The 12907-nt window shown below is 49.2% G+C and overlaps 1 protein-coding gene across 1 annotated transcript; it reads left to right on the top strand.

Annotated features, from left to right (window-relative positions):
• Positions 1 to 346: 346 nt before the first annotated feature.
• Positions 347 to 6087, top strand: gal3st3 (galactose-3-O-sulfotransferase 3; the record flags this gene model as incomplete). Its single annotated transcript, XM_080023374.1, has 2 exons — positions 347 to 429; positions 4758 to 6087. The coding sequence occupies 2 exons, from the start codon at positions 347 to 349 to the stop codon at positions 6085 to 6087; spliced, it is 1413 nt and encodes a 470-aa protein (XP_079879500.1).
• Positions 6088 to 12907: the final 6820 nt, after the last annotated feature.

The raw sequence follows: 12907 nt of genomic DNA, 5'->3' as shown, positions 1-12907 counted from the left end.
CTTGTTCTACCTCTCCTCCTCCTCCCCCTCCTCCTCATCACACCTCCATCTGTTCCCTTTCTCCCCTTTGTTCTCTCATCACCTGTTTCTCCCTCTTTCCCTATCCACCTTCCTACCTACCCACCATCCATCTATCTATAATCCATCAATCTATAATCCATCTACCCATCCATATACATATCTATCTATCCATCCATCGATCTATCCATCTATCTACCCATCAATCTATCAATCTATCTATCTATCTATCTATCTATCTATCTATCTATCTATCTATCTATCTATCTATCTATCTATCTATCTATCTATCTATCCCTCTTTCCCACAGTGAAGGGTGGACTGAGACATGTCTCTGAAGAAGATCTTCTTGGCCTTTGTCGCCATCAGCACCGTCAGTCTGCTGCTGCACCACGGCGGCCACTTGAACTGGTAAGTCTCGCTAACACACACACACACACACACACACACACACACACACACACACACACACACACACACTCACACACATACACACACACACACACATACAAACACACACAAACACACACACACACACACTGCCTCTATTCAATTATTATTCCCTAAATTCCCCCGGTATGGATTTGGCATACCACCCCCCCAGGATTTCCTTTCAATTTCACATTTTCATCAAACACTTTAAATCAAAATAACGACCGTCCAACAATTATTTCGAGTTTCAAATTCAAATTTCAGACTGATAATTTATAGATAAAATAATAAGTATAGTAAATGATAATAATAATAAGTTTTATAATAAAACAGGCGCGTGTAGAGCAACAGTGGTGTGAAGGCGTAATGACTCTCCAACGGAGCGGCATAAAACCTTATGGGCGTGTTTGCGCCGGCATATCATTGGTACAATATCATTTGTGAACCGGACACTGAGACGGCGCGGATAGGGGGCGCAATCCATGGCGCTGTTCCCGGCCGTGATCTCATTCTTAGTGAATTCGGCGCTGTGTGTACCGTGCACATTGAGCTTCCGTCTGCGTCCGCGCGCTCCCTTCTATCTCCCCCCGCGAATTCCCCCCAAATATCTGTTCCTGGGAGGGAACCCCGCCAGACGGATCAAAGCTATCCACCTGTGTGATGGTTCGGTGGAAGTTGCGCCAAAGTCTGTAGCTCCGCCCCCTCTCTCGGCTCCTGCCATGGCAACACCGTCCTTCTTATCTCCACCTACAGGACACTCCTTAAAAAAAGGGGTGAACCAAACAAAACTGGCGAAGGTGTTTCCAAATAATAAACCCTGGTTAAATAAAGCATTGAAGGATGCAACGCAGAGGAAACGCACCTCCCGACATGGCGGGGAGGGGGATCAGGCAGAAGCTAAAGAAGAGGCCAGATACGAAATTAAGAGGGGAAAATATTATATAAAGTAAAATGGAGGAGAAATTTCATAGTAAAGACCTAAAGAAAACGTGGGACGGCACGAAAGCCACGACAGGCCAAGACAATAAGAACAATAGATTAAAAAAATAATAATAATAATCATCATCATCATAGGCCAATCACCATTGATGATTTTGATTTAAAGTCAGAGCTTGCAAATGCACCGAATGATTTTTATTTACGTTTTAACGATGAACATTTTTACAAACATCCACAGTGATCTGTTGATTGTGTTAAGTGACTCAGCCTCCAGTCCATTCTGTCAGATCCGTGTTCCATAAATATAATATTAGCAAGAGCCCTGGGCCTGACATGACCGCTGGCAAATTGCGCAGATCAATTACGTGTCATCTTTGCTCATCTCTTTCAACTCGTCACTTACCCGGCACAAGGTCCCAAAGCTGCGGGAGGAGTCTGTCGTTGTACCTGTGGCTGAGAACAAATCCCCCAAAAGAGCTTTGTGACCTCAGGCCCCTGGCTCTGACCTGGTTGAACAAATCCTCAGGGGCCCGCTCGACCCGACGCGATTTGCACATCGGGTTAATGGAGGGGTGGATGGTGCTACTACTACTTTATTTAATTATCTGTCCGAGCATCTCGAGAGGACGGAAACTCAGGCAAGGCTTTTTATTGGTGGATTACCCCTCGGCTTTTAATTCCGTCCGAGCCCACATTTCTGCCGTCCGCTTTTAGTGTTGGTGCAGGCATGGTGAAATGGGTAATGGACTTTTTAACATATAGGCCCCAGGCAGTCAGCGCTAATGGCTCCCAATCCCAGAAGCGGTTGTCATCCACAGGCTCACCCCAGGGGTGTGTCCCGTCCCCATTACTAAGTGTTCTATCTACAAATAACTGCAGGGGTGAACCACCGTGACAGGCAGCTCCCCAAGTTCGCCGATGACACTGTTTTAATCAGCCCGCTCCAGGATGGAGAGGTCAGTCACCGGGCCCGTTGTAAAAGACCTTGTTGTTCGCAAAACTAAAAGATATGGCCGTCGAGTTCAGGAAGACCCCCCGTTCAACCCTCCCGGCCACGAACGAGGGCCCGCTCGTCGGGACAGTTGAGTGTTACGAGTGCCTGGGAACGGCGATTGACAAGAAGTTGAACCGAGACGTCAGCGCATCTGCATGGCCTGCGGACACTGAGGGCTTTATTTTACAGAGCCTCTCTTGGGTCTATTTAAACCACTGTTCGAGTAGCTAAAGTAGCCGGCGACATAGCTGGCACGCGGCAGCTTTCTCGAACAGATTTCTATGACGGACAAGTTTTGCGGAAGGCAAGGTCGATCCTGGCCAGCTCTGGCCACCCGCTCTTGGAGGAATTTGTTCTTCTCCCCTCTGGGCGGAGACGTAGGTCCACCCAGGTAAACTGCAACAGCTTTCAATTTTCCTTTGTCCCGAGTGCAATAAATGCGCTTCGTTTGCACCAAACCTTGACCGCACTGCTCGGCAGCGCTTTATTATGGCTGCCGTCCCGATGGTTTGGTACTTTTAATGAGCAGATACATTCTTTTGGCTGTTTGCTGTTACTGTTGTGATTAATGTGCTATGTCCTCTTGTACTGTACGTTGTGTTTGTGTTTTTGCCCTCGGCCGCATATCCAATTTCCCCTCGACGGATGATAAAGATCTGAAACTGAACGCACGCAGGCACGCACGCACGCACGCACGCACGCACGCACGCACACACACACACTCTTGTACTGGTATCAAAGTGACGTCTGAGATATTACACCTGGTTAGTGAGGACCCATTTTCCTGGTGTACTTCTAAACCAAAGAAATAGTAAATTTGGCAACCGGTCCTCACAAGTACAGGAAACACACACACACACACACACACACCCACACACTGAAGCGTACGACGGAGGACAAAATTACCTTATCCTACGTATAAAATGTATTTCCATATGAACGACATTTAAAAAAAATCTTGTCTGAGAGATTCACCTCCGTGCGTGAAGACAGGTCGGCCATTTTGGGTTTGGGGCCGGGTTCGGGTTTCAAATTTGGCAGTTCCCCAGACGGGTCGGGCCCAAGGTACGAGGTTCAATTTCATGCTGTGAAGACTTCCAACACACAGACACACACACACACACATTCACCACACACCAACATTCACTATTTATGCCCAATCTTTCTGCATTTAAATAGTTCTTTGTTTATTTTATACTTATATACTGTAGAGAGAGAGAAACTGAAGGAACAAAAGATGAAATACAAAGAACGCAAAATTACTTGTTGTTCTTGTTGAGCTTGCGAGTCACTCGACGATCAATCTACAAATTTGGATCTTATGATATATAGACATCTGATGCCTTTACCAAACACAAACGTCTTTTCTCTTCTCGTTATTTTGCACATCGTCGGCCAGGTTGTCGTATAAAGTTTTGAATCCCAAACCTTTCAGGTGAGAACCTACTTAAATTATTCTCTGGCGGGGGGGGCGGTGGTGGGGCGGGGGTGGGTGGGGGTGGGGGGTGGTCAGGGACAGAGAAAGTGTCCCCATTATACGCGGTTACATACAGGGCTTTTTTTTTTTTTCAATTAGAAAATGGAGTCAAAAAAATAAATCTACAATAAAAACATTGTTTTTATTTGCTTTCTTTGGAAAAGAGATGGCTCTGATCTGAGTTGCGGATTGGTCTTGCCTGGGTCCCCCGCAGAGCGCCATGCTCAGCAAAATGGTACAGTCCACTTTAGGGGTGTCTGAGATCGTATTACAGGATTCTTCCAGGCATGACCATGGGGATATATATTTTACGATTATATGTAAGAAGGAGTTATAAATGTTTTGATCCCCTCAGCCTGTTGTTTTTACCTCTTTTGGGGGGGGTTCCGAGTCTTAATTAAGGGGGTCAGGCCCCCCAACCCTCCCCCCCCAAAATTCAAACTATGAGTAGAGCACAGAGAGAATGTCAATGGAGGGAACGTTACTTTTATGAATAAAGGAGAAAATTCAGAGAGAATAACAGAAAGAAATCTACAAAGGAAAAATTCAACAAACAAAACAGATGGAAGAGAGAGAGATGAGGAAGAGGGAGGGGGAGAGCGGTGGAGAGGGTGATGGGGGAGAGAGAGAGAGAGAGGGGGAAGGAAGGAGATGGGGAGAGAGGAAGCGGGGTAGAAAGGGAGGGGGAGAGGGAGAGACATGCTAGCTGGTGGTTCTTTCAATCTGGGACTCTTTAATAACCACAATTGTTAATGCTGTCAGTCGAAAAACGTGACATGTCTGGGAACCCTGAGTGTAATGTGTATACGAAACTGCTGCTTATTTGTTGCATCGGAAAACTACTACGAAACAACTAAACATGCCCCCCCCCCCTCTCTCTCTCTTTCCTTTCTACAGGACGATGGAGGGCTTCCACCTGGGCTGCCCCACGCTTCGCTCTCACCCTTCCCCGGGCCTGAAGTCCAAGCACACCAACGTGGCCTTCCTCAAGACCCACAAGACGGCCAGCACCACCATGCAGAACCTGCTTTTCCGCTTCGCCGAGCGGAACAACCTGACGGTGGCGCTACCCGTGCAGTCCTGCGGCCACCAGTTCTGCTACCCGCGCACCTTCACCTCCCACTTTGTCCACCCGCACACCCTGCCGCCCAATGTCATCACCAGCCACATGCGTTTCAACAGGGCGGAGCTGCGACGGCTGATGCCAAACGACACGATGTACATCACCATCCTGAGGGAGCCAAGCTCCATGTTCGAGTCGCTGTTCAGCTATTACAACCAGTACTGCCAGAGCTTCAAGCGGGTCCCCAACGGCTCCCTGGAGGCCTTCCTGGAGGAGCCCTGGCGCTACTACCGCCCAGACGAGAAGGACTCCATGTACGCACGCAACACCTTGACCTTTGACCTGGGCGGGGACAAGGATCGGCCAGCAACGGACGTGGCCTACACTCGGGCCTTTGTGGCGGAGGTGGAGCGGGTCTTCTCCCTGGTGATGATCACAGAGCACTTTGATGAGTCTCTCATCCTCCTCCGACACCTTCTCTCCTGGGACCTGGACGAAGTGCTGTACGTCAAACTCAACATGCGTACGCCCAGCTCGAAGCAGGGCCTCACGCCGGGCCTGCCTGCCAAGATCCGTGCCTGGAACTCTCTGGATGCACGGCTGTATGACCACTTCAATGCCTCGCTGTGGCGCCGGCTGTCTGTTCTGGGAACAGCCTGCGTGGCCAGGGAGGTGAGGCTCCTCCGAAGGGCCCAGGAAAGGCTGATGAGGAGCTGCTTTGGAGGGCACACGCCGCCCCTCCGCTCGGCGGCGCAGATCAAGAACAAGGACCTGCGGCCCTGGCAGCCCAGCGACAAAGTGGACATCGTGGGTTACGACCTGCAGACCAACCTCAGTCGCGGGGCGCCCAGCCTGGCTCAGGAGCTCTGCCTGAAGCTCATTATGCCTGAGGTGCAGTACACACGGGTTCTCCTACGATCCCAGTCACTGCGCTACCGGCGGGGCTACCAGCAGCAGTCGCAGTCCTTCCAGCAGGTCATGCGCCAGGTCCCGCCACGTTCCCTACAAGTCGGGAAGCGACGCAGCCAGCCACCCCCCGCACCCCCACAAGGTCCCGGATCAGGACCGGGTTCCACCTCCACATCCACCCCAAAGCATGCTGGAGGGACTCAGGGTCGGACCACCAAGCTGGGGCTGGGATCCCAACAGACCCGTGCCTCATAGACTTAAAGGTAGAGACCAGAGCGTAGAACACTGACTAGAGTGCAACACAGTGCCCAACTGACTGCAGTGTCCTTCCCCCCTTTCAGCCCAGTGAGACAGAGGTGCTCGTGGGGTTGGAAATAAGGTGTGAAACTAAGGTTTATGTTTGAATTTGAACTTGAATCATCGTCTCTCCTGTACAACCAAGGCAACTTGGATGGGAAGGAGGCGAGACTTTATTGACACAAACTTGAATCCATGGCACTCGTGAGTCATGAAAATATCGAGGATAATAACAATGGTGAGAACTCCACGCGGTGACAGAACTGAGCCGCATACCTCAATGAGGAGAGACGGGGAGTTTTCGGTGAACCTTTGTGGTACTTCGAAGCAATTCTGTACGTGTGACTGGGACTCCATAGCAAAGTGGCTAAATCAGCCCTATTGTGAGGCACAGAGTGGGCTTTGTGTGCACCACACTGGCGACGTATCATGTTTCTTTTTCATTCCTGCCTTTCTTTCAGCCTCGTACACCCTCTCTCCGATTCTCTTTCCTTCCCTTTCTCTCTCCCTCTCATTACCATATGCGACTTCAAGTCCCTGAAAAAGACATAACCATACCAGGGGATACGATATCAGGTCGGCCAAACCAGTGACAAAAAGAGGACCTCTGTCCCGTACCGCAATGACACAACCGAGGACTCTTCTCCTCACTTCTATCCTCTTCTTGTCCTTTCTCTTCTTCCCTCTCTACTCAATTCCCATCCTTGCAAGCGGCACAGGTCACGTGCTAGTGCAGCGTTTGGTCCATAACGCCGACCGTGAGGGAGAGCAGTGTGGCGGAAGAGGGGAACAATTGGATGGATGGAGAAAGACAGAGACGGAAGCTGTATCCAGGTTGGGGGCTGAAGACGGCTGCCCACTCAATCTGGCTGCTTCAGACTGGATGACACACACACACACACACACACACACAACACACACACACACACACACACACACACACACACACACACACACACACACACACACACACACACACACACACACACACACACACACACACACACACACACACACACACACACACACACACAGACTGTGTCTCGATTGGCCCTTGACCTCTCAGACTTTGTGCATCCGTCCGTCTCCCTCCTTCCACTGCGGCCTCTTGCCCTCCAGTCCAGCTCGGCACAGAGAGCTGCACTGACATGTCGACTGCTTTCTAAGGATCTGCATCTGCTTCCAACATGCCCCTGGACTACAAGCTGAAGTAATTCGGTCCCAACATAATGTTTGGGGGTGATGTCTGTGTGTGTGTGTGTGTGTGTGTGTGTGTATGTGTGGGTGTGTGCTTGCGTGCGTGCGTGCGCGCTTGTCTCGGGTGTTACTGCAATAAGATCTTCAGGCTAAATCATATGCGAAAGGCACGGATCTAATAACCTGCCAGCACACCAACTCGGTCTGAAACAAACAAACACACACACACACTCAGACACACTCACACACACTCACACACACTCACACACACCCACCGAAGGGACACAGAACTGTGTAGGGCCAGGATTTGGAAACCACTGAAACATTGAGACGCAGAACACGGCGCGCAGCGCGTTTTAAATTTTTAATCATCTCCTCTCGGAGGCCTTTCCTTGGGGCCGCGCTCTTGGGTTACACAGTGGTCCTTTTTCATGGGGAAACGACGGGGGCCGCCGAAACGCTGCTCGTTCCTCGCCCGAATCAGAGGAGAGAGGGGGTCCCTCTCTCTGTGGCTGGGATACATCCTTGACGCGTTTCGCTCCTGTTAAATGTACGACTGCAGGTACCTCAGCGAGCCGCCTGCCCGCCATGACGTCCCCCTAGGGCAGCGTGGGCAGGGTGGGCCGACGTTTATTCGAGGTGTTGACGCGGAATCGACTTTGCCTGTTTTTGTTTGATTGTTTTTTTGTGTGCAATTGCTTTTCTACTGTAGACGTTGCAGAGGCAACGCGGGGAATTCTGTGTTTTTCAAGCGCTGTTTGTTATTTATTATATATTAATTTCCCGGTGTAACACTGGAAGCGCCGGACGTGTTAGGCCACTGTGACGTCGCACTTGAGGCAATAGGAGCAGAACACGGCATATGGGCTTGAGTTATTAAATATTCATCGCGTCCATTTTTTTCATCCTAATGCCACAACCACAACGCCCACTTCTGAAAACCGCAAGATGAATCAAGCGAGACTCGCTTTGAAAATAAATCATTCATTCAACCAGCTGCGTTTAAGTGCCCCGTGGTCGGAGTCGGGGCCGACGGTGAATAGTTGAGTGGATGGAGACGGGACGCGAAGGGTTAGAGGATCCACCGGGTGTACCGTCATGGTAATTCTCTGGGATTTCAAGGCGCCACTTGACCGAACTCAACATGGAAAACCTCCACAGCGGCGGCGGAGGGGAGCAAATGAAGGCCGAACGTTGATTGGTTTGTTTCACCATCATCTCTACCGAAACGTTTCCCGACCCGCCCATTTACGCAGGTGTGGCCGTGCCGTACAATGTGAAGGCGGGGCAGGGCTCAAGCCTCGTGCGACGTACCGACTTCCAGGAAAATAAACGCGGTGCTTTTCGAAAGGAGATAAATAACAACATTAGAGTCCTGATGCCAAGTTTTTCAATTATTGAATGAGAGAAAAATCCTTAATGAAGCTGATTTGAGCCAAGCGGCCACTGAAGAACTCTGGGGAACAGATAGTTTTGCGAAAATGCTGTTAGTTCTCTTCTAATTGGATTACCAGCGGGCTGGGGATTACTACATCAGGGACATTTCAGGCAAGCTCCAGGCAGATTCTGCACTGCGCTCATGTTGAAAAATGTTTTCCGGGTACTGGCTGCTCAACTCGCACAGTATAGGTAGAGTAAAACAAACCGTATTTGAAACAACGACGACAACAACAAAAAAACGTGCGTCGTGCGTTTCTGAACTGCTGTTACGTGGAGAATAGGTTGTCATTTCTTTCTAAATGCCCATTCATCATCCGTTTCTTTCGTAGCTGAGGGCCTCTTAAGTGCTCTTTGATCGAACAAGTCACTCGCCCGGGCGGCTCCCCTTCTCGTGGAAGAAACCCGGTAATGGCATTCGTCACCATTCTCTCCTGGAAATGACAGCGGGGCCGCAGGACATCAAAGTTCAGCAAAGTCTCACTGTCATATTATATGCGTCCTCTGTTTATGTAAATGAACTGTCTTTGTAAAGAAAGGGAAAAAAAAAAAAAAAAAAAACTGGGACTCTATTTCCTGTTGTCAAAACAATTTCTCTGATCTCTTCTGAGCCTTTATGTTTCAAGGTATTTTAGGGAGGGGAAGAAAAAGCAAAAAACGACAGGGCAGCGTTATTGGGTGAAATTGACGCGCTTGATCATTCTACTGCTGTATTCCGCATTTTACGTCAACAACATTGCTTCTTTATTCTAATTGTCACTTGCTTCCACTCTCTATTTATTGACCTCTACGTGAGCTGAAAGGAAACGGAACGCTGATCGGAGGCCTGCGGCGGTGGGGGGCTCTGAACACGTTACTGTAGAGACAATCGGAGGCCCCCCAAAGCTGCAAGGGGCCGTGACGGCCAACGTGAGGAATAAAGGTTGAAAATGTTCAGTGTGTCCACGAGTGGTTGCGTCTTCTTTTTGTCTATTGCAATGTGTGGCGCGCCCGTGGCGACGCCCGGATGAGGGGAACGACAGGAAAGGCCGCCGTTGGTTTCCGAAGGGGATTTTGAACCCTCAACTTTGGGTTTATGCTCGCCGCCACTGAAGACACTAGACGGTCGAAGGGAGGAAGAAACATGGCCACCTTACTCGAAGGCAAACAGGAAACCTATCAAGCCACCACTCTTTCAGCCTTAATATGGAATAATCGTCAAAATCACAACCCAAACAGCCGTATTGAATTGTAACAGTAATATATTATTTTCCCATTGACTTCCATTTGGTCTGCGCTTTTCTGAAGCATCTAGGAGCAACTTCCCTCTGGCTCCAACACTTGGCCATGACGGCCGAGGCTTTACCCGAAACAAATTGACATACCTAGCAGGCGGTCACCGGCGAATGGCAGGTACTTCACGCTCAGAAAGCGCTCCGAGGTCTAAAGTTCTGCATCGCTGTCTGACCCCGTGCGCCACCTCAAAAAGAGTCAGCTCAGGAAGCGCAGCGGGGGAATTTCCACTTGGGAGTGAGTTTAAACCAAGGGATTAACCTCATTATGCATACACACCGCTTACAAAAATATGTCAAGTGGGAAGAAATAAAGGGATAAAAAGCAGCGATTCAGATCAAGCAACATTGTCTGCCAAACAGGAAGAACGCTTGAATTATTGTGCATGAGATCGTGCATGCACGCAGCCAGAAGAAAGGAAAATTGCTGCTTTGCTTACGCTTGAGATTGTCACACAACAACTCCCGCGGTTCGGACGCGCGGCGATTGTTACTCAATTAAAATTTGAAAAAATTCCAAACGAGCTCCTTTCTCGCCCGGAACACCCCGGGTGGCCATTTAAGAGCTGCAATCAGCGCCGCGAAAAATGACCTCCCTCCCGCCGCCGGCCGCCTCCGCCCGCTCGAATGACGGGACAAATTGCGGTGCAGACGTTCTAAACATTTTTCTGATACGACTGTGATTAAAGCGGCCGCGACGCTGTGCCGGCGCTTGTCACGGCGGCCCGCTGTTGCCATGGCGGCCGCTGCTGTGAAGCGGCCGCGACACGATGGCTACTTGGACGCCCCCCCATCACTCGCTCTTTTTGTCGTGTCGTTTTTCTGTCTCACTGCCACTCGGCAACTGATAATAACGATGATGATGATGATAAGGAGAAGGAGGAGGAGGAGGATGATGATAATGACTGTGGTAACGAAGATGGTGTCTGGTTATAAAAAAACAGGTACATAATGATGGTGACAGAAATGTACTAAAATCACATCCACCTTTCCGTCAACCTCTCTCTCTCTCCCTCCCTCCCTCTCTCTCTCTCTCTCTCCCACACACTTTTTGTTTGTCTTTTTTGCTGTTTTTCTGTCTGTAAAAAACATCTCTCTATTATATTTGTATCGTCTGTCCGTCTCTCACCCTCCTCTGTCTCTCTCAAGTATGATGGTCGATATTGACCAAAATCAAATGTTTAAAAATCAAATGTTTCTTGACAAATACCCCAGTATCACAATACTCTTGGGGGATAACTTTTTTTGGGCTGTTTTTACCTTTAATTGTAGAGTGAGACAGAAAATGGGGTGTAGAGCGATGCAGCAAATGACCGTGTCATCTAGATAAGCCACCAGGGCGCCCCCCGTATTTGATATTTACTGGATATGGATATTTATATACTGGATGTTTACTGACAAGAGCATGACCATGAGTTCTGACGGACAACTCTTGGATTTACTTTAAAATGATCTTTATTCATTTAGCATCATGTGATTTTGGACGCCTGGGCTCTGCTGCTCATCCCTCCCAGGGAGGTGTACAGCAAACATAGGCAACCTTAGTGAGCTGGGAACATAGGAGTGATGAGCTCGAACCACCCCCCCTTCTGTCAGATAGAAGAGTAGAACCCAACAGGTGGATGCAGGGGGGCGGACGAAGGAGTAGCAACGCAGCAAGCAAGCAGACGGCGAAGCAGGCGGAGCGGCTGCTTCAATAGGCCGGCCCATATAAGGGCATGGATGTTTGTGGCGCCGTCAAGTTGTCCGACAGAACTGACTCCGCGAGCGCCGCCTCATTCATGTGGATATTATGACCAAGGCGTTGAGTAGAACATCTGGAACGGTCTATGAAGTTCCGAAAAATGCACTTACTGCGAGCTGCAGCCTCTAAGACGACATTTAACCATATCGCAAAATATAACGATAAAATAAATCCGAGATGATCTCTGGCCTCAAAACAATATAATAATAACCCTCTCTCTATGACACTGTCTCTCTCTCTCGCTCTATAAATATCTGCACCCCCCTGCCCTCTCTCTCTCTCTCTCTCTCTCTCTCTCTCTCCAACCCCCCCCCCCCCTCCCCTCCCCTCTCTCCCCTATCAGCAGGCTGTTTAGTTATCTCAGATCTCTGTCACTTCAAACAAACCACAGAGGCTTCCTCGCACGGCACTCTAATGAGACACTAATTGAAAGGAGACAGCGAGAGCCCAGACCTCCTTAGTCTGTGCACATGCACGCACACACACACAAATCTATACATCCATACGCCAAATGTGGCTTGCATGTCAATGGGGAAAGGCCTTTTGAATGAATCAGCTATAAACTAAACTGAAAAAAATAATAAAACAAAGAATTTTCCCCAAAAAGGTTGAGTGTACACAACACAAGTGTAATATATACAATAAACCTCCTGGTTAACTGAACACAATAGGATACCGCAGGATAAACCGGGAATTTTAAAGCAATATCAACCTTGAAAATGAACTGTTACGCTGTCAACTATAAAATATGGCAGGATAATGGGAGATAAACGGGAAAATTTTAATTAAGCAATAAAAACCTGAGCATTTTAAGCGCTCCAACTGAGAAAAGGACAAGCGGGAGGCAAGGGAATCCCAATCCGGCGTCCCAGATGACGCGTGGAATATCTACACCACATTTAGCCACTGAGGAAGGACTTTAACTCAAGGCGACTTGCCTGAAGTGAGTTCCTCGGTTGGCTCGACTGCACCAGCTGCGGACTGAGAGGCGTCCATGATCCTGACGACCTCGGGACGCCCGCTTTAAGTGGGAACCTTCACCTTTATAGGTGACTTTCCTGAAACGCTCAGTCAAACCGATTGTAAGTCATGGTCGGTGTAAGTGAAGCCTCGCTGGGAAAGTCACACC

The sequence above is a fragment of the Zeus faber genome (assembly GCF_960531495.2).
Source record: "Zeus faber genome assembly, chromosome: 22".
NCBI lineage: Eukaryota > Metazoa > Chordata > Actinopteri > Zeiformes > Zeidae > Zeus > Zeus faber.
Note: the sequence above shows the minus strand (reverse complement) of the source record. Positions and strands in the feature narration are given on the sequence as shown.